This window comes from Mesoplodon densirostris, chromosome 20, assembly GCF_025265405.1.
Source record: "Mesoplodon densirostris isolate mMesDen1 chromosome 20, mMesDen1 primary haplotype, whole genome shotgun sequence".
NCBI classification, from domain to species: Eukaryota; Metazoa; Chordata; class Mammalia; order Artiodactyla; family Ziphiidae; genus Mesoplodon; species Mesoplodon densirostris.
Genome location: NC_082680.1, coordinates 12,143,494 through 12,171,486, shown reverse-complemented (window position 1 = coordinate 12,171,486; position 27,993 = coordinate 12,143,494). Strand labels below are relative to the sequence as shown.

The window sequence follows — 27,993 nt, the reverse complement described above, 5'->3', positions numbered from 1 at the left end:
TTGTGGGTGAAAGAAAAAAATGAAGGACAATTCTTAAATACAGAAGCATAAGGGCAGTCACTGGGGGTCAACGCTAAGTGCCACGTCGTGGGGAGGGGATGCCCTGAAGAACCCGGGTGAAATCTCAATCTACCCCCAAAGCACCCGCACTGGCCAGACTACTCCAGTTCACGCTGGTCCAACGGTTATTCCACGTGAGGAAAGAGAGGACAGGAAGGAAATCTGACACAAAACACCTCGGGAACTCAGGAAAGAACCAGGAGGAAAATGAGGATTCTGAAGAATGAATCCAGGAGGAAAGGGGTGGGTCGTGCTGGGCCGCTGGTCTTCCTTGACACAAACACCACACTAAAAAAAGTGTGTAAGAGCCAGGGGTGCTATTGCTCCCACAGTTTCAGAGAAAGCTCATAGTTCCTGGCAGTGGGTATATGAAACTGTGTCTCTGGTGTGTGAGTCTCAAACACACGCAAAAGAATCAGCAGGTGACCAAATCTTCAGGTCCTACGCTCCCCCAAGTTTAACTGAGGACAGCCAATATTGACATGCTTAATAAACACCCCAGGTGATGATATACTTGGTCCAAAGACCAGTCTGTCAGAAACATTGCTGTAGGGGGGAAAAAAAGTAGGCAGTTTATTTCAATCAATGTGTCTTATTAACTGACTTTCAGACCAACCTGAAAAGATTACAATAAATGACGAATTAGTCAATGTACACAACCTTCTTAAAAAGCAAACTGACATAATAAGCAATACACGTGTATGAGTTGCTATTATTAATTCATACTATCATCATTCTAAGTATTTTTTTCTAAGTAAATCAGAGTCTCTACCATGATGTTCACTCTAAAAGTCAGTTTTGAACTTAATACCCCTCCTACTCCACAATGAATAAACTGTTTTAGTTTACGTAGAACTCATCAAGGACAGAGAGCATGTATTATTTAAATTTCTATCACCAGCCTGATGCATAGTTCCAGGTACTCTAAACCAAAGCAAGTGCTCAAAATATGTTTGTGAAATCAAACCAAACTGCAGACTATGGATTTTATAATGATACTGGCAATGGTGAGTGGGGAACGTGAGACCTTCCTTTTAGAGAGGCCTTGGTTAAAATTATGGAGCCTTGGGGTCTCTTTTTAACAACAAATAAAAAATGGAAAACCTAGGCTCATAGGATAGAAAGCTTAATAATTATAATTATTCTTCTGGAGTAAAAAAAAAAGGGGATTATTAGATACATCTGTAGTATATTACATACAGGAAAACGTCTGGAGTTTTCTTCATGCACCACTGTAACCATACCCTTGATAAACTCAGGGGTTTTCCTGCACAGATACAGGAACAGAAAAGATACACACACACAAAGAAAGAGACAGACGGAGAAGGAGAGTCCCCTTGCAATCATAATGTCATTACCTTGGGTCTACATTTGGGATACTCATGGTCACCTGGGAGCACCTTGAAAGAAATCGGTACCCGATCAGCCCTCCGATTGGCACAGAAAGCATCCCAGACAGCTCGATGGACAGCATTATAAACCACATCCAGGCCCGTGAGAGTAACAAAAGCCATAGGCCGACAACATAATTCCACAGGGAAGTCCCATTGTGTGGGGCTCATGTTCAAGGTGTCAGGAAAATTCTGAAATACAAATGTTAATACGTTAATAATTAATTTCTTAAAAGCCCACATCCACATCTAACATATGAACCTCCACCATTTGAAAAACATTACAAAAAGGCCAAAGTCTTTGAGTGTCTATAAACTGTCAAGCAAATCCAAAAGAACAGAGCAAAAGGGTAAACTTTAATTCTTGAATTGGACCTATTAAAATTTAATAACTATTGGTATAATATATTTTTTTTTTTTCTTTTTTTTGCTGTATGCGGGCCTCTCACTGTTGTGGCCTCTCCCGTTGCGGAGCACAGGCTCCGGACGCGCAGGCTCAGCGGCCATGGCTCACGGGCCCAGCCGCTCCGCGGCATGTGGGCTCTTCCCGGACCGGGGCACGAACCCGTGTCCCCTGCATCGGCAGGCGGACTCCCAACAACTGTGCCACCAGGGAAGCCCCAAGGTATAATATTTTTTAAAATCTTTCATATACAAGGGTTGCAGTCAACTTTAAGACAAATCACTATTTCCAGTAACATCTCAAAACCACACAAAACTTTGGGATAAGCAGACCAGGAAAGCAGGAGGGTGATCAAACTACTGATTTGTTATAAAGAAAAACAATGATTGACTTACATATACAATAAAGTGCAACCATCTCTAATTTCTCTGTAATTGCTAACATCTAATTTCTGATTTCCTGAGATATCATTAAAATAATATGCTAATTATCTAAGTAGCTATGTTTTCTCATTTCTCCACAATTAATACAAATGTACTACTTAAAGGAAAATCTACAAGGGAAAAGCTAATAATGAATGGAAATCTCTAGGAGGACATGTTTCTACTGTGCCCTTTAGCTGAGAAGCGGTCTATATCAATCCAAGATGCACTACGTTTTGAAAAGCAATTATATAAAAGTGTTTATTGCGAACAAAATTATTATATTTTAAGAATATTTTCAAAAACATGTATCATATGGTTGGTTTAAAAGGTGATCTCCACCAGTGTATCATACAGGCCTCAAATACAACTTCTGTGAGAAGTTAGGAGCACTTAGGCCACCACTTGATCAGCAAAATAGTATTTTTAACTGAAAAGTTAATTTAGTAAAGACTATTAGGCTTCTCACACTTAAGTACTGACGGGAACAATGGGTACTAGATAATTGGTTTGGAAAGCCTATCAGAAATGACAAATGTCCACAATAGACAGAAGTTTTAGAATTGCTTAAACAGATATTCTGAGGACAGGATTAAGGTATGAGGGCAAAGGACTGCATGTTCAGAAACAGATTCTAGTTCTAGTGAATGTGGGGTGAAAATAAAAAAGAGATGGTCAAAATACAATTTAGGTACCACTGCTTGATCCCAAAGAGTCTAGATTAGAGCCCTAAACACCCACTTCCTTTAATAACCCCAGAGGCTCAAGAGAATTAGCTGTGTCCTTTGAATATGGAGTGGAAATAAGGGGAAACAGAAATGACGTTTAAATCATTTAAAATCACAATCCTGTCCAAGAGAAATATAATATAAACTACATAAATAATTTAAAATTTTCTAGTAGTCACATTAAAAAAGGGATGAAATTAATTTTAATAATATTCTACTTAACCAATATGTCCAAAATATTATCAATTCAACATTACTATAAAAGTTATTAGTGAGATGTTCTACATTTTTTAATACTATGTCTCCAAAGTCTGGTGTGTATTGTACACCCGGAGCACATCTAGCCTATTTCAAATGCTCAATAGCTACCTGTGGCGACTGGCTACTATACCAGACAGTGCAGCTCTAAATTACGGTAACTCTGTCCCAAAATAACTGTACGAAAATTGTATCAGAAATTCTTGCCACATTGTACCTTAAAAGCTTTGGCATTTGAAATGGCTGTGCCTATTCGGTGGCAAAAAATGGGAAGAATATCAGCAAAGGACAAGTGCAGAGGTTGTCTGGATCTCGATGACAGCCTATAGGAGAAATTTCCAGATCTCCTGGAAAAAACCAATGAAGCAACTAACCAAACTATGACCTGGAAGGAGGTGCAGAAGTAGGAAGCGAACACTCTGGATGGGAGATCCTGTAGCGCAATGGAAGTCGTCTGGAAGTTGGCGTGGTCATAAAATTATAAGGAAGACCCTTAGAAAGAATGACGGACTGCAAAGAAAGGTGATCTAACGAAAGTGGCAGGTTAAAAAAAATGATGCAGTCGCTATTTTTTAATTAACGGAGGTTCGGGATGCAGGACACAAGGCCAGTAAGGATGGGATTCAAAGATGTCCAACTACAAAACAATCAAAAGAGGAAGGACAGTTTGGGGCCGGGATGGTGAAACGAAAGCTGATGTTGAGGATGTGAAGCAACAGCCCAACTTAAGAAAGGATACCGCCCCAGGGTCGCAGAATCCTGCTCCGGTAGCTCCAATGAAGAAACGCTGCAGCTCTAAAGGCAGACGCTATCTTCCTCCTCTCCTCCCCTACCCACCTTAAACCTGGAGGCCCTAGAAATAGGTGTGTCTTTTCTTTAGAAGCTAAAAGAGAAATGCATTCGCTGATGCTGTACGAAATCACAGGCCCCCCAAACCAGCATCGTTAAGCGCTAGCAATCTCCCTCGGCGGTCTCGCCCGGCCCCACTGGTCTCCCGACCCGGACTCACCCAGGCCGCACGCCCCGAGCCCGCTGCAGCTGTGGCCGGTCGCCGCCAGCCGGGGGAGAACCAGGGGAAGCAGGCGGGGTTGGGGGGGGGGTGTCACAAAACGCCGGAGGCCGTCCCTACCGCCACCGCCCCTGAGCCGGTGCCCACAAGCGAGACTTCCCAGGGCCCATCCGCGCAGGCACAGGAAGCACTTTCTGGGCTTGACTGACAGCGCTCTAGGCCAATCGCCGTCCCGGAACTCTACGCTGCTCCACGAAACGTAAGGAAGACGCTCCGCTTCCTAGAGGAGCAGGAGCTGGGGGCGGGGAGAGAAGGAGCCAATAGGAGAAGCGAGAGGGAGGGGGCGGGGTCTCTACCGTTACCGCCTTTCTGCTTCTCCTGCGACTCGCTGGCTCGCCTGTTGCAGAGGCTGCTGGGTCTCCGCTTGCAGACGGCTTCGCGCTCTCCGGGGACTGGGAACCCGCGAGACTCTCGTCTGCGGTGCTAAGGGTGTGCCTCAGCACCCCAGGGCGCGGAAGAGGGACGCTCCGGCCTTGGGGCCACTGCCCTCGCTTTATTTTCGTTGTCGCGAACGCCGTCCGCCCGGGAGGCGCCCCGTGACCGGCGCGATGAGTGCCAACGAGGACCAGGAGGTGAGTCCGGGTGGACGCTCCTTTCCCGCGCAGGCGGGGTGCCCCTCCCCGGTCCCGCACGTGCCCTCGCCTCTACGACGGCAGCCTGGCTGAGGTGCCCTAAGTTTGCGGGTGTCCTGCGCGGAGAGGCCCAGCGCGCCTACCTGGGTAGGAGACCACCTCTGCCCTTCCTCCCCCGCACTGCAGTTTTGAGTTTTGCAAACCCTGGGGTTCCCCCCAGGTCTCCTGATAAAGAGGGCGAGTGTCCTTGGCCCGCGACCTGGTGCACTTGGCTCGCCTTAAATCCCGTGTGTTGTTCAGCGCCTGTGTTCTGAGTTAGTTCTGAGTTAGATTCTTTGGGAATCTAATCACCTTTACATTTTAAAATCTGTTGGCTGGTAGAGAAAGGTAATTGAGTTAGTTAAATTTCTGGTGCAGAGAAATAATGACACTAGTGTCTTCTGGCCATATTGCTTGGTGGAAGGAATCATTTAATATATCCATGTGATAGTTGTTCAGTGGATACGAAGTCTGGTTTGACCATCCATGTACTACCGGAATTGTATGGTTTACACTCAGATATTTTCTCGTGAAATGCCACTTTGACATTGAATCATATGATATTAGAGTTGTAAGTAGGAGTTCACTTTCATTTAGAGTGTACTGCTTGAAGGTTAGTACTTTTACATGACACATGTCATGGAATCTCGGTATTGGAAGTTACCTTTAAAGAAGACCCAAAGTTCAACAAGCTATGATGTCTGAATCCTTCTAAAATATTCTTGCCAGTTGAGTTTCTAAGCTAAGGCGTGAACAGTTCTTACTGTGTAGCATGGAGCGTATAGTGTAAGGTTTCTCGAAGTTTGGCCCATGGACCACCGCCTAGAACCGTTTGGTGGTTGTTAGAAAAACAGTTACCTGCACTCTAGCTCAGATTTACTGAGTTGAAATTCCTGCGGTGAGAACCAGCCATCTCCATTTAACAGTAAAATAGCATCTTCTTCCACAAGACTGTTTTTCAGATATTTGAAGACCATCTTCCTGCCCAGTTTTTCAGGCCTCCTTCTCTCGTGCCCGCTGGTTCCTTTTAGCTCTTCTCCAGTTGTTCATTCTTTTTAGTTCCTTCACTCTTCTGGAATTGTGTATCTGTGGACACATTATAAGTTTATTTATGTTCTTTTTTTAAAATTGGGGCATTGGGCTTACCTGGTGGCACAGTGGTTGACACTCTGCCTGCCGATGCAGGGGACACGGGTTCGTGCCCCGGTCCGGGAAGATCCCGCATGCCGCGGAGCGGCTGGGCCTGTGAGCCATGGGCACTGAGCTCTTTCTTTTTTTTTTTTTTTTTTTTTTTTTTCTTTTTGCTGTATGCGGGCCTCTCACTGCTGTGGCCTCTCCCGTTGCGGAGCACAGGCTCCGGATGCGCAGGCCCAGCGGCCATGGCTCACGGGCCCAGCCGCTCCGCGGCATATGGGATCCTCCCAGACCGGGGCACGAACCCGTATCCCCTGCATCGGCAGGCGGACTCTCAACCACTGCGCCACCAGGGAGGCCCTGAGCTCTTTCTTTAATGATCTGTCTTAAAATGTTGTCCATGTAGGTCAAACTCACCATCCTGTAGTTTGTAGAATTCTCAACATGCATCTTTTTGAAAACTAACATATCTGCGGACGTGCAGTCTTTTCTTTACCTCTTCTGAGGTCTTTGTCAGTAATCACGACAGTGATTGGGTCTTCTCATTTGTAAGCCCACAGCATTCGAAGAAGTATTTCCAGCCAAGGATTGCTAGTTACATTTTCTCTTGCAGTCCTTTTTCCCATCTTGGACAGATACTTGTCAATCTCTTTCTAACTACCATTTTTTAAAAGTTCTTTTTATTGTCCATAAGTGTTTTTTCAAGTTTTGTATCCTTCTGTGGTAGGGATTACAAATATAAATAGTATGTGTAGATCAGGGGGAATGACTGTGTTTCATACTTCTCGTCCGCAGGTTTAATGTTCTTTCTGCCCCCGGCTAGCCTTTAGCAGAGAGACAACATAGGCTCTGGAGCTGCTTTAAACTGAATCTTATTTTCCTCCCTAGTAGGAAGGAGAAAACAGTAAGATCTTCATAGGATCAAAGTGAGAATTAAGTGAGATAATCCACTGCAAAACGCTTAGCGGTGCCTGGTGCATAGTGTTAAAGAAAGGATTAGGATTGTGATGTGTTAGTATACGCGCCTGGGTCATACACGTCGACCGCCATGTACGTCAGCCAAGTTTTACGCTGTTGAGTGGACTTGAACCAGAAACAAAAGATCCTCTATTTCTAATCCGTTTATGTGACTAAACAACGCTCATGTGATTCATTTCTTTCAGATGGAACTGGAGGCATTGCGTTCTATTTATGAAGGAGATGAAAGTTTCCGGGAATTAAGTCCAGTTTCATTTCAATATAGGGTAAGACCTGGCATGAATAGAAGCACTTACTACTTTGTGGGAAAAGACGAAAGTTGCTTTTTAAAATGCTGGGGGGTTTTTGTTTTGTTTTGTTTTAGTTTAGTGGTTTACATTTATTATGTCTTTGGATTTGCTGAAGCATTTAAATGAAAACTCATCACCATGACATGAGTTATTTTCAACTTTTAAAAACTTAATTCAGAAACTTTTAAAAACTAAGATAAACGTTTTTATTGTAAGAGAATTTTAAAAGGTTAGAAACAGAAGAAACATTAGAAATTATGTGGTTTTACCTTCTAATTTTAAAGATAACTTCTCAGTCCTAACTTCCCAAGCTCCCACAGCTCATATTGATTAATGTTAGAGACCTGAGGACGTGTGTGTCCTGTCGGGTGGACACTCTGATGCGGCCTGTAGGATGGATTTATGGGCAATGAAGTGTGACATTTGGACACAGTGAGCTGAGTCACAGGACCTGGGGTTTGGTTCTGGCTGAGTCCTGGTCACACCCTGGGTTCCTGTACAGACGAGGTTAGCAGCCTTCTCAGTGACTCTCCCCCTTCTGTTCTTAACTGCAGTTTCCCTGGTGATGCTTCACCACTAGGCCTCCCGCTACTACTAGCTGGCTGTCTGAAATACGGAATGAGTTATCCCACTCCTTTGTTTAAAAAGGTTTCTCCATTCCTGTAGAATGAGGACTAAACTCCTCAGCTTGACACCCAGTGCCTTGTGTTCGCTTTGGACTGTGTCTCCAGACTTTGCTAGCACTGGCGTCTGTTAGACGTGATACCTTGTTAAATGTTTCCCTGCACTGTCGTTACTACTCTGTCTTGGGACACGTTGTTTGCTCCTGCCCTCGCCTCTCATCCATCATGCATCCTACTCCTCCGTTAACGCTTACCCCAAGCCTCCCCTGTGACGTACGTGGGCCATGTCTCCTCTCTGTCCCCTGACTTCAAAGTAGAATCGATTAGTCCCCATTTCCTCATGCTATGTTCTGTCCCTTTGGAACTGTTCCTAGTGCTGCAGTTTAGTGAGTTGTCTGAAGGTCTGTCTCCCTTGAAGACAGTAGTGGTCTTGTCTCTTGGGTAACGCACAGTGTGAGGCATGTGGCAGTTTGTTTCTACTTACACTTTGAGTAAGGATTTAGTGACTGCATAAAGCAAGTAACTTTTATTACTTTTTTTTTTCCTACTGTACAGCGAAGTGGAGTTCCCTGTGCTATACAGCAGCTTCTTATTAGTTATCTATTTTATACATGTTAGTGTGTATATGTCAATCCCAATCTCCCAATTCATCCCACCCAACACTCTTATTACTTTTTAATTATCTCTACTTAAAAAAACACAAGCATAAACCGATGACGTCCATTATACAGGTAATCAACTTATGTAAGTATAGCAACAGATCCCGAAGTTTATTTGACATGATTTCTAAGCCTCACCTTATATTGATGTGGGGTATGATTGAGGGTAAGGAGATGTGAATAAAAACATTAGTGGTCAGAAAATAAAAGTGAGTCCAGTAACAACTTGGGGTGAAAATTTTTTAAGTCTTTTGACTGATGTTTAATGTTAAGTATTTAAAAACCCACGAAGCAGCACATATACTAAAAATACTACAGAAGAGATTAGCATTGCCCTGTGCAAGAATGAGATGCGGATTCATGAATCATTCCATAGTTTTATTCGAAAATCATCATTCTGCAACAACCAATGTGATGGTTGTTTCAGGCAAGGATCCTTAATGGATACTGAAACCTTTGAGTGAAAAGTTGTTGAGAAACAAGCTGTGCACATGGTTTTGTAGTATCACCCACAGATTGCTTCGTAATTATAAAAGGAAAATGATACCTTTCCATTGAAGAGGTCTGGAGAATATCACCCTAACCAAGTGATCAAGCTTGGTATCACCACTAATGATTCTGGAAGATCTTATGTGCCTCATTATTTGGTGCTGGGGGAGTATACCACACTGCCCACCCAGTATCTTTATCAAAGCCATTTACCAAAGCCGTTTAGTCTGATTCTGAACAGAGGAAACAGTCAGTCCTGATCTGGGGACTTATACAAGAAAACTGGCCTAGGTTCTTTTTATCATGAAAAACATTTAAGAGGTGGGGTGGGTACTGGGGACTGTTCTAAATTAAAACAGAATAAAGAGATCTGACAATCAGATGTAATCCACGATCCTCATAGGATTAAGGATTTGGTGGTTGAGGCAGTGCTTTGTTAAAGGACACTTTAGATATGATTGGTGACTTTTAATATGTTATGAATCAGATAATATTTTTGTATCAATGTTGAATTTCTTGGGTGTGATAGTGATTTTGTCGTTATAAAGGAGAAGGCCCTTATTCTTAGGATACTTTAGTTTAAGGACATTTCATGATGTCTGCAGTTTACTTTCAAATGGTTCAACAAATGCCAAAGGAAAAAGATCACATACATTGGGGAAAGGGAGTTGGTCCTGTAGTGGAAGAAAGAGAAGGCAGGTGGAATAATAGGTATGTGGTGAATAAGATACGTGTCAGTGAATGTTCATTGTTCTATTCTAGTTTTTCTGTAAAAGTTTTCAAAATAGGGCTGCCCTGGTGGCGCAGTGGTTGAGAGTCCGCCTGCCGATGCAGGGGACACGGGTTTGTGCCCCGGTCCGGGAAGATCCCACATGCCGCGGAGCGGCTGGGCCCGTGAGCCATGGCCGCTGAGCCTGCGCGTCCGGAGCCTGTGCTCCGCAACGGGAGAGGCCACAACAGTGAGAGGCCCAAGTACCGCAAAAAAAAAAAAAAAGAGAGAGAGAGAGTAGATCTTAAAAGTTCTCATCACAAGGAAAAGAAAATTGTAACCATGTGTGGTGATGGATGTTAACTAGATTCATTGTGGTGATCAGTTTGCAATATATACAAATATGGAATCATGTTGTATACCTGAAAGTAATATAATGTATGTCAGTTATACCTCAATTTAAAAAAAACTTTTTAAAAATAAATTTATTTATTTATTTGTGGCTGCATTGGGTCTTTGTTGCTGCACGCCGACTTTCTCTAGTTGCGGTGAGCAGGGGCTACTCTTCGTTGCAGTGCGCGGGGCTCTCATTGTGGTGGCTTCTCTTGTTGCGGAGCACGGGCTCTAGACGTGTGGGCTCCAGTAGTTGTGGCTTGCGGGCTCTAGAGCGCAGGCTCAGTAGTTGTGGCACATGGTCTTCGTTGCTCCGCGGAATGTGGGATCCTCCCGGACCAGGGCTCGAGTCCGTGTCCCCTGCATTGGCAGGTGGATTCTTAACCACTGCACCACCGGGGAAGTCCCTAAAATTTTTAAAAACTTTTTCAGGAGTTGCTGTCCAGCCTAAAGCACTTCTTTTCCTTATCTCTCTACCCTTTTTTCTATAAATTTTACATTTCATTTTCTACTTTCTTGGGATTGTGCTAATGCATGTCAATTTACCTGTTCTTAAAGCCTCTTATGATTTAGCAATTGGAAAACTTAAGACAAAAATGAGGTGTTTCAAGTTTGTGGATTTTCATTTTTGTCCATTCTCTTCTTGTTCCCATAGTTGATGTCTTATCTTTGTCCTCAGAAAGCTTTGATGAAACAAAAAAATACATGTATCAGACATAATCTTGGGGCTGGAAAAGATTGGAAGGCTGATGAGAGAGACAGGCCATGGACATCAGCTAAAGCTCTTTAAAACAGCCTAGGAGTGAGTTAAAAGACAGACTAATAAAAGACTGAGCCCTCACCCTCTGCTGGGTCTTAGCCCATAACCCCGGAACTTTTCAAAATATGACATGACTGATCTGATCATGAGCATTGGAAAGAAGTCAGCATTTTAAAGATCATCATTTAATATTCTGCCTTTGTAGCACTTTTTACAAGCCTAAGATTTCCCTTTTCTTCAGATAGGTGAGAATGGTGATCCCAAAGCCTTCCTAATAGAGATTTCCTGGACAGAAACCTATCCCCAGACGCCTCCCATCATATCTATGAACGCCTTTTTTAACAACACCATGTGAGTAGTGTTTCGTTTTCATGGAGTTTTTTTTTGTTGGGAGGCGGGGGCAGGGTAACTGTCTCTCTTACTTTTCTCTTAGCAATGTATATCTTGTGCATTGCAGATCGTCAGCTGTAAAGCAGAGCATATTAGCCAAGTTACAGGAAGCAGTGGAAGTCAATCTCGGGACGGCCATGACCTACACATTGTTTGAATATGCCAAGGACAATAAAGAACAGTTCATGGAGAATCACCATCCTGTTCATTCCGCTGTGAGCGGGGGATTCAGTTTCACAATATTTTGTTTGTTTGGGTTTTACTCTGCTAGTAATTCATTTTTACTAGTTATTACTTTTTAAAAATTGGAGGGAGACTTTGTGTTAGATTTAAAATGATAGTTACATCTGAGTTAAATAAGAACAATGAATTTTAGATTTCTTAGTGTCTACTTATCTTTAAAAATGAAATTATATTCTCTAGATTTTACCCTTTACATAAGCCTAGAATACTTCGTGGGTGTGCCAAAACTGAGCTGTATAGAACCAAATACTTTTTCAAGTTTATTTAACATCTTCATGAAGCTCAGATAGAAGGTTTCTTACGTAGTGCTGAAATACATATGAAATTACGTACTTTCTCCATAAGGCTTATTTAGTCGTAAGTAGTCCTGCCACAGTTCAATTGGAAAGTGTTGCAGCTTGAGGAGACTTCATTAAATAGGAAAGAATTATTTTATTTCTAGAATTGTTTTAGGAAATAATCATCTTTTATGACCTTAAGCAGGTATGTGTTAGACCCCTTTGCACCAAGTCATGCACTCCAAGACTTTCAGTGGTCAGTATCAGTTGAGTTTTGTCATGTAAACCAAAGGCCACGAGCAGTTCTGGCTTCCATGTTCCCCATGAACACAATTGGACACTGAGAGGCAGCTGGAGAAGCAGTGGAGGGCGATAGCTCCTGGACCGGGGACCAGACCGCACGGCCCTGAGCATGCACTCCTTTGCTGTGTGACTTTGGGCAGTTTCTTAATCTCTCTGTGCTCAGTTTTTTCATTTGTAAAATGGGGATTATAATAGTATCTACCTCGTGAGATTGTACTAAGGATCAAATGAGTGATAGCTGTACAACATTTACGGCAATGCTTGGCACGTAGTAAGCATTTTAAGTTTTGTCTATCTGACTACATGACCCCAGATATTTTAAAAATTTCCTTCATTTCCTCTGGGAACCAGGAGGTTCTAAGGCATATGTGATTTTTCTAAAGACATATTTAACTTTCAAATAATAGCGCATTAACTGAATTGTAAAATTACCTTGGCACTTCAGAACTTCAGCATAATCCTGGTATCAGATCTTGTTTCTCAGGGACCTGGTTATAACAGTATAACTAATATTATGACCTTCAATGTGAACTTTTAGGAGAGTGAAACCAATAATGTGCTAAGGTTCCTGATCTAATAAATGAATATAATAATAAAGGATTCTTTTACTTCACAAACCTAAAAATTGTCAACTCATTTCAGGATATAGCCATATTTAGGGTAATTTGGTAAGTTTTAAGGCTTGAGTCTAAGAATTTGTTCTTTTTTTCTAGACGTCCATAAGCAATATCATCTCGGTTGAAACTCCTAACACAGCCCCATCAAGTAAGAAAAAAGACAAAAAAGAACAACTTTCAAAAGCCCAGAAACGAAAGCTGGCAGATAAAACAGGTTTGTGTTATTTTTTTTTTCTTTTATAACACACATAACTGGGTTGCTTTTTGGTATGATATGGATGCTTAATAAGTATATTTAGATTTAGAAGATTAGTTCTCTGTACTCTTCATTCTTGGAACATTTGGATCAGAGACTGTTTTAGGTCACAGACGTATATTGAAAATATTTACTACTACTTTACCACAAGAGATAAACATTTGAGAAGGAGGTAAAGTGGCAAAGTAACTATAAATGAGTCTGAAGATCATAGACCATTAGAGTAGTGTACAGATGTGTGTCTTACTGGTACCCTCTCTGACGTGTTTGGAATTTTCCTGTTCGTGTACCTTTATGACAGATAAGTGTATTTTTGAAATTTTTTTGAAATATAGCTTTTATTTGAAATGAAGTCTGGTATACCATCAGATCTTAACACAATAAATAATTTAATGTTTTCATCTGTAGTTGACTTACTTATACAACAAGATTTAAGAATATATATTTGGTCCTTTTTCTTTATTTAACCTAAAACTTTGCAAATTGACATCAATCTGTAAACTTTTTTCCCAGTTAAGGAAAATGAGGACATTATCATGTATGCATATAGATATTTCTATCCACATACACAAGTGTGTACGTATACTTAACGTCTGTGTGTGTGTGTGATTGCTGTATGGTTACAAGCTGCCCTTTATTAAAAGAAGTGACCCTTTTACTTTGGTGAAGAGGTTTAAAATAATACCCTTTCTTTTATAAAGTTATGGTAGTTTTTGGTTGTTTATGTTTTGTTTAATGTCATTTGTGGCAAAATAAAAAGAAAGCAACCGTGTTGGCCCTCAAAATACATTTTTTGAGGTCGTATTGCTTTATGAAATAGAAAATCTGGGACTCCATTATACCTACTGTCAAAGCAGCATTAAAGTATAAACAACTGAAGCAGTAAATTGTCAGCCATTGTAATCTGTTTTTTAGAATTTTGGTTCATCTCTTTTCAGAATGTTTTAGCATATGTGTCAGTTAGTTTGTCACTGTTGCTTTCATACATAATGACCTACAGTTGTTGCCTTTCATTACGATCTCCCTACCTCCCTCTCCTTGGCGATGCCCACCTAAAAGTCCTTATCTTCCTATAAGTATGGTGCAGGAGCTTGTGACTTGAAACTTGCATTCTAAATAAAACTTTAATGGGACAGTTGTGTCATTGTGGGTACGTTTTGGTTCCCAAAACTGGTGGTCTGCCCCCGCGCCCCCTTATAACCAGTCACCAGTGAGATAAGATTCTTATTGGCGGGCTTCCCTGGGGGCGCAGTGGTTGAGAGTCCGCCTGCCGATGCAGGGGACACGGGTTCGTGACCCGGTCCGGGAAGTTCCCACATGCCGCGGAGCGGCTGGGCCCGTGCGCCATGGCCGCTGAGCCTGCGCGTCCGGAGCCTGTGCTCCGCCACGGGAGAGGCCGTGACAGTGAGAGGCCCACGTACCGCAAAAAAAAAAAATAATAATAATTCTTATTGGCATGAAGGAGAAAAGAGCCATTAGCATGTAAACTTGAGCTCCAGTGATAGAGCTTTTCTCCTATAAGAATCACAGGGTGAGTTTCTGTTTCTCTTACTATCCAATTAGTGTCCTTGATTTGAACGCAGAGTTTGAAGGTTTCATAAAGTGAGACACATACAGATACATCAAGCAAAGAGGAAATCAAGACGTTTTAAGTGGAAAATGTTTAGACTACATTTATGAAACTATTTTTCAAATTTGAATATTCTATTAAAAGAGTGAAATGACTTCATAAACTATAAATTCTTACAAAAGGGTTGAGCTTGCTTTTAAGCGCTCCCAACAGATTAAAGCCCTGATTAAACAATGTCAGATTAAATAATGGATATTTTATCAGAGCACAGCAGTTAATAAATAAGTTGGCCCGGCCTCCTCACAGGTTTGCAGGCAGACGTGTTGAGAAGGCCTCTTGTCTTGAGCCTGGGTCCTGGTACGAGCACTAACTCACAAAAGAGCAAACTGACACAACTTCTCACTTTAGTAAGCAAGGACCTTTTATTATTTAAATTTCTAATACATTTGTTGTGTAGAGTAGTATATAAAATCTTATTTAAATTTAAATATTACTGATTGGTCTTAGATATAAAGTTACTGTTTTCATCCTTTAGATCACAAAGGAGAACTTCCTCGAGGTTGGAACTGGGTTGATGTGGTGAAGGTATGTAATGTTTATATTTCAGTCTTCAAAAAATTGTTACAGTTATTGCCATCAAGTAATGAAATTTATATCTTCCATTTTCTCCCTGTCAACCTTTGGATTTTACTGGGATGTCTGTTTCCTTTTTCACATTCAGCATGTAAGTATTTTTGAAATATCTTTCACATTTTTCTCTTCCCTACACCCTCGGTTTTAGGTTTTCTTTTTTTAATAATGGAAAATCTGTAGAAATGAGTTATAACTACAGTAAAGTGTGCCTGTTTATGTAAGTACATCTAAAGAATAGACTAAAATATTTTAGTACTATTTTAGACTAAAATCGTACTAAAATATGACTCTAAGTTATAGATAATATGGAATTTGAAACAAGTCATGAAAAGGAGTGCTTTGATTTCTTAGTAGAAGTTAAGTACTTTTTTACGGCAGACCCGAAATGTAATTGCCCACCATCGTCAAGAAAGATTTTCTGTTTTTGTTGTTGAAAATTGTTTACTTTCCACTTGGAACATTTTGTCCCCTTCTCTCTGTTTTTGTTTTTTTTTTTTTTGCTTTACTCGTCAACTGATCCTTAATACAGTAAGTTAATGCCGTGTCTAGGACGTCATGGAATGAGTTTTCACGCCAATTAGTGTCACGACTGCTGTGTGGAGTAATTAATATGATCCAGGATTAGGATTAATGAGGACCCACAAGTATGGGTAGTTTAAAAGCAGTGTATTCTGAAAGTTTATCTTGAAGCCAGCTGTTTGGGCCATAGGATGCCTTTTCTATCGAACCTATTTGAAGTAATTTTTGTGCTTCTAAAATCTAGTACAAAAATATTACCTGAGAGTAGGGAGCCATGAGCCACAACTGGAATAAAGAAACAGAGTACACGCAGACCTTGTTTTATTTCAGTTCACTTTATCTTGCTTCATAGATACTGTTTTGTACAAATTGAAGGTTTGTGGCAATCCTGCACTGTCAGACGATGGTTTGCATTTTTTAGGAATACAGTATTTTTTGATTAAGGTATGTGCATCGTTTTTTTTGACATCATGCTTTTGCACACTTAATAAACTACAGTATAGTGTAAACATTTATATGCACTGGGAAACCAAAATGTGTGTCTCACTTTATTATGATGTTTGCTTTATTGCGGTCATCTGGAACCCAACCTGCAAAATTTTGAGATCGGCCTTTACTACTTCTTGCCTTCCTGGGAAGAGGCTGACCCTATACCAGCGATCTGTGTGGGTGAAGCTTCTCTGGCTTTCCCTCATTGACTTGGGCCCCCACCACTGATCCTTCATGGATACTTCCCATTGTCCCAGGTGCACCTGTATTTATCTCCCCAGCTAAGTCTGCTCTCCCCTTAAAATGCTGCCTGCTCCAGAAGGAGCTGTCTCCCAAATAAGAGTAAGGATCCATCTTTTTGGTGTGGCCCATCCCAGCCAAGCATGAAAAGGAGAGTAATCTGCATCATCTCAAGGGATCACCCTCCTCTTTCCCGAGAGCCAGAAGTGTCGTTTTCAGTTTTTTTGTTTTTGTTTTTGATGTGGACCATTTTTTAAAGTCTTACTGAATTTGTTACAATGTTGCTTTTGTTTCTTATGTTTTGGTTTTTTGGCCATGAGGCATGTGGGATTCTAGCTCCCCAACCAGGGATCGAGCCCACACCCCCTGCATTGTAAGGCAAAGTCTTAACCACTGCACTGCCAGGGAAGCCCCCAGTTTGTTTTTAAGAGAGACCTTCTTAATATAAATAAGAATTTTAAGCCAAAAAAGGAAGCAAAATTCAAATAATTCAGTAATCTTGGGAGATGGGAGAGAGATTTTTAAGAAGGAGCTTACCACCTAGACACGGTTTGGACTCAGAATCCATTACCCTAAGCTAGTGGTTTCCACATGTGGTCTTTGGAGGCCCTCTCGGAGGGACTGTCAGGTTCAAACTATTTGCATCAAAATAGCAAGGTGTTTTTGCCTTTTTTACACTTCCTCTCGCACATGTACAGTGGCATTTACGAGAGGCTGCATGAAGTGTGATGATGCCATCACTACATTCTCCTATTAGAGCACTAATGGAAGGTGTGCTTTTATATTCTTGCGTTTTCCAGAATTTTCTAAGATAGTAAGTAGGTTTAGGATCTAAGTACGTTCATTTCTGTATTCACTCCGTTTGTTCCTAGTACTTGGACTGTGTTTTTGTTGGACATTTTCCATTATATCTGCCTTACTATAGAAGCAGATTTGTGAGAACCTAGCTATCTTCTGTTGAGCTCGATAATAAAGAGATTTGCAAAAATGTAAAACAACACTACTCTTCACTTTAAGTTTTGGTTTTTTGTTTTAGAAAATGCAGTTTTTCATTTTTAAAATGTGACTGGGTTGTCATTATTGTTATTTTTAAATTTATTTTATTTACTTTTTTTTTTTTGGCTGCGTTGGGTCTTTGTTGCTGCGCGTGGGCTTTCTCTAGTTGTGGCGAGTGGGGGCTACTCTTCGTTGTGGTGCGTGGGCTTCTCATTGCGGTGGCTTGTCTTGTTGCAGAGCATGGGCTCTAGGCATGCGGGTTTCAGTAGTTGTGGCACATGGGCTCACTATTTGTGACGCATGGGCTTAGTTGCTCCGTGGCATGTGGGATCTTCCAGGACCAGGGTTCGAACCCATGTCCCCTGCATTGGCAGACGGTTTCTTAACCACTGCACCACCAGGGAAGCCCCTGTTATTTTTACATGAATTAAATTTCTCATTTTTCAAATGCAGGTAGGTATAATGTACATTTAAAAAAAAAAAAAAAAAACCTCTTTAGGATCCTCAATTTTTAAGAGTGGGAAGAGGTCCTGGAGCCAAAATGTTTGAGAAGCTCAGTTTAAGACTTGTATCACATTTTCAAAACTGTAAGGATTATGTAGTTAAGATGATAAATCTTAAGTGTTTTATACATTTTTAAAATTTTAGAATTTATTGTTTGTAAAAAAACAAAAATAGAAGAATATCGTTCATTTTATAAATGGTACCTTTTGTATACTCTTGGTTCCAATTTATTTCTTGGAAAGCTTCAAGGGATTTTTTTACCCCTCTTGTTCTGTTGAGGTTATGTTTTCAAAGAATCCTGTTTAAAGTAGCTGAGGCTAAAGTTGAAAAGTATATTTCCATATGGTGGGAACTGTAGATGGTGCAAGTTACTTGTACCTTGTTGCCTGTTCTATTAACTGTAAATGTTGACTTGATATGATGTGGAACTAGTGAACTCAAATAATATGATCACTTAAATTTGTTGAATATTTCTATCATCTTTTTTTTATAGTTAAGCAAAACTGGCTCTAAAGATGATGAATAGCCCTTGGAATTTGAGACGAGGGAGGAACAGCATCCTTTCAAAAGTAAACTGGGTTCGAAATCTTTCATTACTCTTTTCTGGTATTGAGGTGGCTTTTTATATAACAATTTTTTTGTATGTTTCTTATGTAAAAAAATGTTTTAAGCTGAAAGCTCATGAAGAGATCTGGTTGTATTCAATTACTTTCACAAACTTGCCTTAATAAAAGGTGAAAACGTTCCTGTTTAGTATACTTTATGAAGCCAGTTGGCCTTTGTAAATGGACAAATATGGGGAATTATAAATCATCAGTGTTCATTTATGTGATCTTACTCTGGTGGATGTGATTTTTTTTAAGGAGTATGAAGCGCTTTTCACATTGTCATCCCAATAGAGCAGAAGGCCGAGTGAACAGTGAGTTCACAGCGTGATCCGTATTTAATAGGCGTCTCGTCTTTACGTCTTCATCCCTTCTTTCTCTTAATTACTGAAGCGTAAATTGCTTCAGAGAAATTTAAATACTAGTATTTGAACTTTATACATAATATTCTTTGTAGTTCCTTTTTATTTTTCAAGGGTGAACTGCTTTTTAATAAATGAATAATCTGGGGCTTCCCTGGTGGCGCAGTGGTTGAGAGTCCGCCTGCCGATGCAGGGGACACGGGTTCGTGCCCCGGTCCGGGAAGATCCCACATGCCGCGGAGCGGCTGGGCCCGTGAGCCATGGCCACTGAGCCTGCGCGTCCGGAGCCTGTGCTCCGCAACGGGAGAGGCCACAACAGTGAGAGGCCCAAGTACCGCAAAAAAAAAAATAAATAAATAAAAATAAATTTAAAAAATAAAAATAAAAAATAAAAAAAAATAAATGAATAATCTGTTTATACTTTCCTCATGGTTTGGGTTATGATGTTTGATCATGAGAGATTTCAATGGTATGTGGAATAGGAGAAAGAAAAAAAAACCAAATCTGCCAAATACATTAGAAAGCATTTGACTAGAAGTGCTGGTTCCTATTTAAAACCGTTCTCTTTGCTGCATATACCAAAATGGGAGTAAAAGATGCCTTAATATTTAATTTTTATATTGTTAGAGACAGTGGTTTTCATAAATTCCTATTTATCTGTTGTTGTGTATTTTTAGTTGTTGGATAACTGAGTTCTTCTGAGTGGTTTCACATAAAACCACAGTTCAAGCATTGTTTCTTTTCAAGTATCCAAATGTATGTCTGAGCCCACTCATCTTTGTAAAAATAGACATAGAAGTCTTTCAAATGCTGTTTTAGCAGGAAGTTACTGATGTGTATGTGAGATTTACAGTGATTCTGTATATACTCCCCAGCTTCAAAAGCACTTAGAACTACTGCTGTGGTTTCTGGAAGAGTCCGTTGTTGGTTCCTCAGTGACACCTGTGCAGCTCGGGACTGAGTTTTTAAAGAATAGTTAACTTTTAAAGAAGTTTCTTCATCAAAAGAGCAGTTTGAGTTATATCCATGGTTTTTGCTGGGTTAACATTGGCTTCAGTTAAATCGTTTCAATTATAAAGTAAGTATAACTATGGTAAAGAAGCTTGTCTCATTTTTAAATGCTGAATCACATTTTATTTCTTGAATTAATACGATAGAAACGTCAAAATGCAGGACCACTGGAATATGCCAACTTTTTTGTTTTGGGGTTGTGTGTATAGTTTTTGTTGTGCTGATTTGTTGGCTTGTTTTTTAAAGAAACTGAAACTGCTATGTCTGCTAGTGGAAGAAAATGCTTTGTTTTGCTCTGAAGATTCTGAAATTATTCAGGCATATCGTGGTTCATAGATTACAAAGACTAATGCTAGTTAAATGCCAAGGAACTATTTTTACTGTTTTTATACGAAATGTACAAATTTCGGGGGGGGTGATGGTGGCAGCGGTGCCTTTTCCTACCTTACGTAAAACACTTGAACATTCTCATCAATTGTGCCATCATCTGTTTAATACTCCCAGTATATTTTCTCAACGTCTGTTTACCTAAAGTTGTATGGAATGACATCATAAGCAATAAAATCTGAATTACACCCAGTGATGTTTCTACATGTTTTATTTCACATCACTTGAGAGAGAATTGTTGGTTCTGTAACTGCACAGACTTATGGTACAAGATGTACCATCCAGCTAGAAACTGTTCCAAATGTTGGACTAAAAAAGGTTTTTTAAATGAACTGATGAGAGGGGAAGATATACCCAGAGTCTAAAAAGTTAAATGAAAGTTGGAACCTTGAGGTTAAAGACAGCTTCAGTTTTCACAGCCTCAGGGGGCCCAGAAGACAGGAGATGAAGTCCAGGATCAACCCAGGGTAGAGAGACATAACAGATGCACACATACACAGCATGCATGAGGCTGAGACCTGTCCCCCATGGGGGCCCTGAGGAAGAGTTCTTGTCTTGAACTTTGGTTCTGGGTATAGCAGAAAATGTCAGTATACATACATGTACTCTCCTGCACCCATAACAAGTTATCTCATACTTGGGTTTCAGCCCAAATTCCTCCCCCATGTGGACAATCTCAAAAAAACCCTCACGCCAGGATGGTACCAGGTGGGTAAAACCTCTGGACAACTGATAGAAATGACCACAAATCCACTCTGAAATGTTGAACCCACCTTCAATCCAGACCTCCAAAGAAGCCCCATGGAGTAAAAACAGAACAGGAGGTGTTATCTGGTAGGAATTACCTGGTAATCTATTCTGAATTTCAGTGTTTTTGATTATTTGACAAAATCAGGAAGTGATGTATGGTCTAAAGTGTTTTTCAAACTGCAGTTTGTGATCCATTAGTGAAGAAATTAATTGAGTGTCTTTACCAGCAATTTTTCTAATGGAATGGACTAGAATAGGATTAAACAGAAAATACCAGTATATACTACATGTTGTAAGGGTATTTTGGGGTGTGTATGTGTAAATATTATGTAAAATTTATTTCTTAAAGTGAGTAATGGTGAAAAAAGTTTGAAAGCCGCTGATGAAAGTGTACAAAAGATGGAACAAATTTTATATGAAAACCGTTAATTTTTAAAAAGACAAAATATGCCTTTCAGAGTGCTAATAACGTTTGTCATTAATTTTGCATTATTACCGAAGACCAATTAAAGCCACATTGCATAGTATAATGGGAAAGGAGCAAAACGTTTGATTTGGAGTAGGGTTTTTTTTAAAGACTTTGTCCTGCAAGAATTTTCATTATTACAGATTTACAGTTTTTGCTTATGTGAAGAACTGAAGAGAACACCTAAGAGCTAATACCTGAGTAAATAAATAAATAATTTTAATAGCTTTAATTTCATACTGATAAGAACCAAAAATAAGAAAATTAGTTCAATTTTCCCACCATTTCTAGAGGTGTGATCATTTTCTTCCTGGGTTTCCTGTATCAATCCAGTTTCCAAAATAAATTATAACCTGCTGATGGTGGTGATAAAATAGACAGGAAACACTCCCACCCCTGCCCATTTTCCCCTAGTTACTGCTGGCAGCTGGGAAGTTCGAAGTGACCTTGCACGCTTCTCCGCAGCCTTCTGGTGCTATAAGAGGTCTTTTTCTGTGGCCCCCCACAAAGATTTGGCCTGTTGGGACACTCTTCTTAATGCTTTAAACAACAAACCGTCTCTATGATCAGTTCTTTCTTATTTCATTCATAAAAGAGAATGCAAATTATAAAAGGAGGAAACTGTCCCCAGGGTTGGGGAGAATGCAGATGAAATCATTTTGCTCATAATTAAGTGGTTAGAAATTAACCTTGAGGGCTTCCCTGGTGGTGCAGTGGTTGAGAGTCCGCCTGCCGATGCAGGGGACACGGGTTCGTGCCCCGGTCCGGGAAGATCCCACATGCCGCGGAGCGGCTGGGCCCGTGAGCCATGGCCACTGGGCCTGCGCGTCCGGAGCCTGTGCCCTGTAACGGGAGAGGCCACAACAGTGAGAGGCCTGCGTACCACAAAAAAAAGAAAGAAATTAACCTTGAAAGTTTTAATCTATGACAGTGTTTAGAATGCAGAAGGAGATAAGAAAGGTTTTCACGTATGGAGTTACAGAGAACGAGCTTCAGCAGCCTCACTGTGTGTAGACTGAAGAATCCTTTGCCCTTACATGCTCCAGAGCTTCATTTTGCGGCTACCGCAGGGTGACACTGCATGTGTGTTTTTACAGAGAGCAGTAGGTGTTCTGAATCACTGTCCACCTCATTTGTGAAGGAACATACTAAGACTTGGACCCTTGTATCCTTGGAAAATCTGAATCCCTCTGAGGTTTCAGTGGATGCAAATACTTTATTAATTCCTACATTCTTTTCACTGTTTTGAATTCTTAAAATCACACCTTTTTCAAATTCTACCCAATAGTATGATTTTTTTAACACAAATGTGAAAAATTAAAAGTGAAAACTTTTCCTTTTTCTGTCCTATTTCTCTGAAGATTACTAAATCTAGGATTTGTCAGTTGGCCATTGCATTCGATAAATGCGGAATACACTAACTATTCCTCGCCTTCCAGGGACTGCTCAAAGGTAAAATTTTTAATTGGTGGATGCTATTTATTTAAAATTCTCATGATAACGGAGAAATCATGGAGCGGTTACAAGAATGGCCATCCATCTGCTAAAAGAAAAACTTCACTCCCACTGCATGCTGACAAATGCCATCTGTTAAGTTTTTCCCTTAGTTTCTTTTTCTCCAAGTCTTTTTTTTCACTCTAAGGTGGACAGCCTCTAGAGGGGTTTATCCCCCAGCTTTATTGAGCTGTAATTGACATATAACATTGTGTAAGTACAACGTGATGATTTGATACACTTATCACACTATGATTATTTAACACCTCCATCTCTTCATATAATTATTTTTGCGTGTGGTGAGAATAATTAGAATCTATTTGCCTTGCTAAGTATAAAATACAGTATTGTTAACTATAGTCACCATGCTGGACATTAGATCCCCAGAACTTATTCATCTTATAGCTGGAAGTTAGTACCCTTTGACCAGCATCTCCCAACCCTCCAGCCCCTGGCAGCCACCATCTACATTGTTTCTATGCGTTCAGCTTTTTTCGGATTCCACATACACATCATACAGTGTTTGTCTTCCTCTGTCTGGCTTATTTCACTTAGCACAAGGCCCTCAGGTTCCATCCATGTTGTCACAAAGGGCAGGATTTCCTCTTTCTCACGATTGAATAATATTCCATCCTATAGAGGGCTTTGAGCAGAGGAGTGAGGCGATCTGACTTTTGTTTCAACAGTTTATTGTGGCTTCCGTGTTGGGGATGGACTGAAGCAGAAGGGAAGGTAAGGAGAGACCAGTGGGGAAGCTGTTGCAGAAATGCGGGTGAAAATAATGATGGCTTGAACTAGGATGGGAGGTGGGTGAGCAGTGACCACCTTCTGGATGTGTGTTGAGAGAACTGCTCCCGGGATTTGCTGACAGATCAGATGAAGGAGGTGGGAGAAATAAATAGACGTGTATCAACAATGATTCCTAGGGAATTCCTTGGTGGTCCAGTGGTTAGGAGTCTGCACTTTCACTGCTGAGGGCCCGGTCGGGGAGCTAAGATCCCACAAGCCATGTGGCACCGGCCAGAAATCATATAATAATGACTCCTATCTTTTGACCTGAGCAATTGCAAAAAGTCAGTTTTGTCAGAGACATTAATTCTCCCTAAATTATCCTACAAATTTAAGGTAGTCTCAGTGAACTCGCAACTTGATTTTTTTTTTTTGCAACTTGATTTTTAAAAGGAAAAAAAAAGCTTATTCTGAAGTTCTTAAGGAAAGCCAAGCACACTAAAACAGCCAGAGAAAAATATTGAAAAAGAAGAGTAATAAAGCAAGATTAGTTCTACCTATTAGTAAAACATACTTCAAGCAACAGGAATTAAAGTGATAAGGTACTGGCACCTGCTCTGTTCAATGAAATAAAATAGAATCCAGAAATGGACCTAAATATATACAGTAATTTATGATATCTCTGTAGAAAATACAGTTTCCTCAATAACTGGTATTAGAACAACTGGATAGCCACCTGGGGGGAGGAAAGGAAAGGCATTCCTATCTCACTATTTACATCATAGTAATTTCCATAGATCAAGAAAAAAAATGATTCTTAAGTATATAATTTCAGAATGAGACGACCTTCTTTATGTTGGACACAAAACCCTGAAGCCATAAAGAAAATGCTAAGTTGGATGATGTAAAAATGAAAAAGCTCTGCATAGAAATAATTTCCATAAGTCAGACAAACAACAAACTATTTTTCTTTTTGGAAAAAAATTTAATTTTTGAAAGAAAAATTACTTTCAATATATATACATAGAAAAAGCTCTTAGAAATTATCAAGAGAGGAAATTATCAATAGAAAAATGAGCAAATAATGTGACAGTTTTAGAAAAGGAAATGTAAATGACTTAAAGAAAAAGATGTTCACTCTCATAATAAGAGAAATGAAATCTGCAGTGAGATTCCATGTTTCTCCTATGAGGCTGGCAAAGACTGAAAAGTTTGGTAATACCATTTTGGAAGGCGTGAGGAAACAGGCTTTCTCCTACAAAGTTTTTGAGTGTAAATTATACAACCTTTATGAAAGACAATTCAGCAATGCCTGTCAAAATCACAAATACCGTTGGTCCAGAAATTCCACTTCTAGGAATTGTTCCCACTTCTATGCTTGTCTATGTGTGAAATGATCCGTGTGCATGGATAATGTCCTTTACTATTACTCGTCCATAATCAGTATCAGTATCTTTAGGTGTATCCTGGATGAAAGGCACCAGATTGGATTTGGGATCAAATCCAATGTGGCAGAGTGACTCTTAAGCTTTTGACCTTAGCAACTGCAAAAAATCAATTGTTAGAGATACTAATTCTCCTTAAATTATCCTATAAATTTAAGGTAAACTCAGTGGCAGAGTGAAAAGAGCATTTGCATCAGAATCAAGCAGATGTATTAAAGGTATGCCCTTCTGTATTATTTGTGTGAATTTAAGTAAATGATGTCTCTCAGCCTCAAGTACTTCAGCTGTAAGATGGGGACTTACTGGGAGAAGCAGACCACCATGAGGCCCGAGGACCCCACGTGTCTTTGCTGAGATGCCAACCTGCAAGGCCTTCCCATCCTCCATCCCGAGCCCTTTGTGCAGCTGAGTCACACGGGCAACCACAGCATGACTGCAGTGCACCCTGCTCGCCCTGCTGGTTGTGGGACTGGCTTGTCCAGTCTTACTGTAAAGGGTGCTGAGCCCTTGGCCCTGGACCTCAGCTACAGCACAACCCACAGCTGCCGTCGGGCCCATCCCATGGGGTGTAGGGGCAGGGACACTGGTTCCATCACGCTGAGCTGCTGTCATTTGCTGTGCTGAGAGTAACAAACTACCTCACTCTGGTCCATGGAGTCTTGTTTCCTTCCCAGAACTAGGGCGTTATGGCCAGTCGATCGGCTGGCTTGCTTTGTCACCTCCTTTGGAGCCTCGTTACTTCTTGCCATCCTCTATGAGGCTGGGGTTCTTCCCTTGACAGGAGTAATAAATAATACCTTGAATTGAAAAGTTGTTATGAAGATGAGAGAAAATATTTGTGAAGAGCGTAAAATCGTAATGGGTACAGAATAAGCAATAAGTGGCAGTTATTATTTTAAAAACAAATACTTTGTCAACTTGGTTCTTCAAATCAGATGTCCTTGAAGATCAATATCAAATGTTTTCTAGTTTATGATCTTGGCTGTCTATCATTCCCCTATTTAGATAAATGAAATAGAGAAAAATGCATTTTTAAAATTTATTTTTTATTGAGGTGACATTGGTTTATGTTTCATGCGTCCAACATTAAACTTCTACTTCTGTATACCCTACAGCCTGCTCACCACCAAAAATGTGGTTTCCGTCCATCACCATACAGTAGACCCCCTTTACCCATTTTGCCCTCCCCACCCTGGCCCCTGCCCCTCTGGTAACCACTACTCTGATCTCAATATCTGTGTGTTTGGTTTGGTTTAGTTTGACAAATACATTTTCCAAACCTGTGTTTTCCTAACTGGTTCACAACCCAACGCATGAGTGGGTATAAATTCAATTGTGGGCTTCCAACAGCAAGTTTTTTTAAATGAACAGAATGGAGTAGAATAGAATAGATCAGAACACAATATACATTCTAAGAGTAGATAAAGTTCTGTGAAACATTTCCAGCTTGTTTTAGAACCAGTGTGTGTTTATATTCTGGGCTGTGGTGGAAGATGTACTGTGAGTTCTATTTTCTAGACATTGAAAACCACTTTTCTAAATCCTAAATTGCTGCTTGCCTTAAATGCCTGTGAGGATTTCAATGGAATTCGATCAGATAATCCTGTGTTTAACCAGAACACTGCTTAGTTGGGACCAAAGATGGCAGAAAGCCTGCAGGAGTGAATTCTAACAAACCAGCTGACCAGAGCGTGTCCGGGGTGCTTTATTCTGATACCAGTCCATCTAACAGAGTCCTGAGAGTTCAGTTTAAGAGATTGCAAGAAACATTCTACCACTTTCATTGTCAGCAAATGGATCCTTGCTTTAAATTTTTAGTTTCCTTCAAATTTATAGCAGAATCATGCATTTTATTTAAGCTTCCTGTGTCCTTAATAAGCTGCAGAATTAGCTAGTGTCCCACTGTTTCCCACCTGAGCTGTCCCTCTGAGTCATTCTAACCACATCATGCTTTATGGCAGAGCCGTTACTTTACTACTGGGTTGAGTCAGTGATTAAAAAACAAAAATATACTCTGTTTTGCCACCCACATTGTGATTCCGCAAGCAAAAGGAGAATGTCGTTCCGAAGCAATCTGATCATCAGTTTAACATTTCTTTCTCCGTCTTCCTAAATCTCACCCTTCAACAGTGTGCTTTTTCCATACTCACTGGTTTTAATGATTAGTGAAAGGAATGCTGAGTGACAGTGTTTTAGTAGGAAAGGACTGTCGGGCATCTCCACTCAGACAGCTGTCCCAGGGCTGCCTGCAAAGGAAGAGCTTGAATCTGTGTCAATACCTGGTGACATGGACTCTGGTCCCTCCTCCTTGGGCCATCGGGCTGAGGCATGTTCCCCAGCTCTTGTCTTAACTTCTCTCCCCCGAGAGGACTATACTTCCTTGACCTTCGCTGATTAACTCAGTAGAATTTGGTTTCTGCAAGGATTTACAATTCAGATCAGGAGAAGGCAGTCTGTGGGCACTTAGGTCAAAGATTCTGGCGAATATTCATTAGCTCAGCACTGGCATAGGCAGCCCAAGTAAAACCACAGAGAGAGAACTGTACTTCCCCCCGGGGTCCCCCCTTCCCTGTCTCCCTCCTCTGTTCCATAGACAGCGCCCACGTGCTACTGGGGAACCCCAAAGTTCCCACTTCCCGCCCCCCTCCTCATACCTGCCCATATCCTAAGCTCCGTGTCAACTTTCCCCATGAAAACTCACATTAACACCTCTGATTAAATGCCACTCC

General features: G+C 40.7%; 2 protein-coding genes across 4 annotated transcripts in view; one reads left to right on the top strand and one right to left on the bottom strand.

Moving 5' to 3' along the window:
• TRAPPC11 (trafficking protein particle complex subunit 11) overlaps positions 1–4,436 on the bottom strand; it is a 42,458-nt gene extending 38,022 nt beyond the window's left edge. For both annotated transcript variants that reach the window (XR_009530795.1, XM_060085956.1), the window contains exons 1-2: positions 4,272–4,436; positions 1,419–1,643 (exon numbers count right to left, since the gene is read on the bottom strand). Coding sequence is in view for 1 of the 2 variants with exons in the window: in XM_060085956.1 (XP_059941939.1) it covers positions 1,419–1,622 (204 nt within the window). In the remaining variant the exon portion in view is untranslated. The remainder of the gene's footprint in view (positions 1–1,418; positions 1,644–4,271) is intronic.
• A 205-nt stretch (positions 4,437–4,641) lies between these two features.
• RWDD4 (RWD domain containing 4) lies at positions 4,642–20,564 on the top strand. Of its 2 annotated transcripts, XM_060085837.1 has the most exons (8): positions 4,642–4,903; positions 7,240–7,320; positions 11,219–11,328; positions 11,435–11,582; positions 12,905–13,022; positions 15,170–15,219; positions 18,509–18,584; positions 19,858–20,564. In XM_060085837.1, exons 1-7 carry the CDS (start codon positions 4,880–4,882, stop codon positions 18,539–18,541), a joined length of 564 nt encoding a protein of 187 aa, XP_059941820.1. In that variant the 5' UTR covers positions 4,642–4,879; the 3' UTR covers positions 18,542–18,584; positions 19,858–20,564. The 2 variants fall into 2 exon arrangements, with proteins under 2 accessions (XP_059941820.1, XP_059941819.1); XM_060085836.1 differs by having other exon boundaries at positions 18,509–20,564.
• Positions 20,565–27,993: the final 7,429 nt, after the last annotated feature.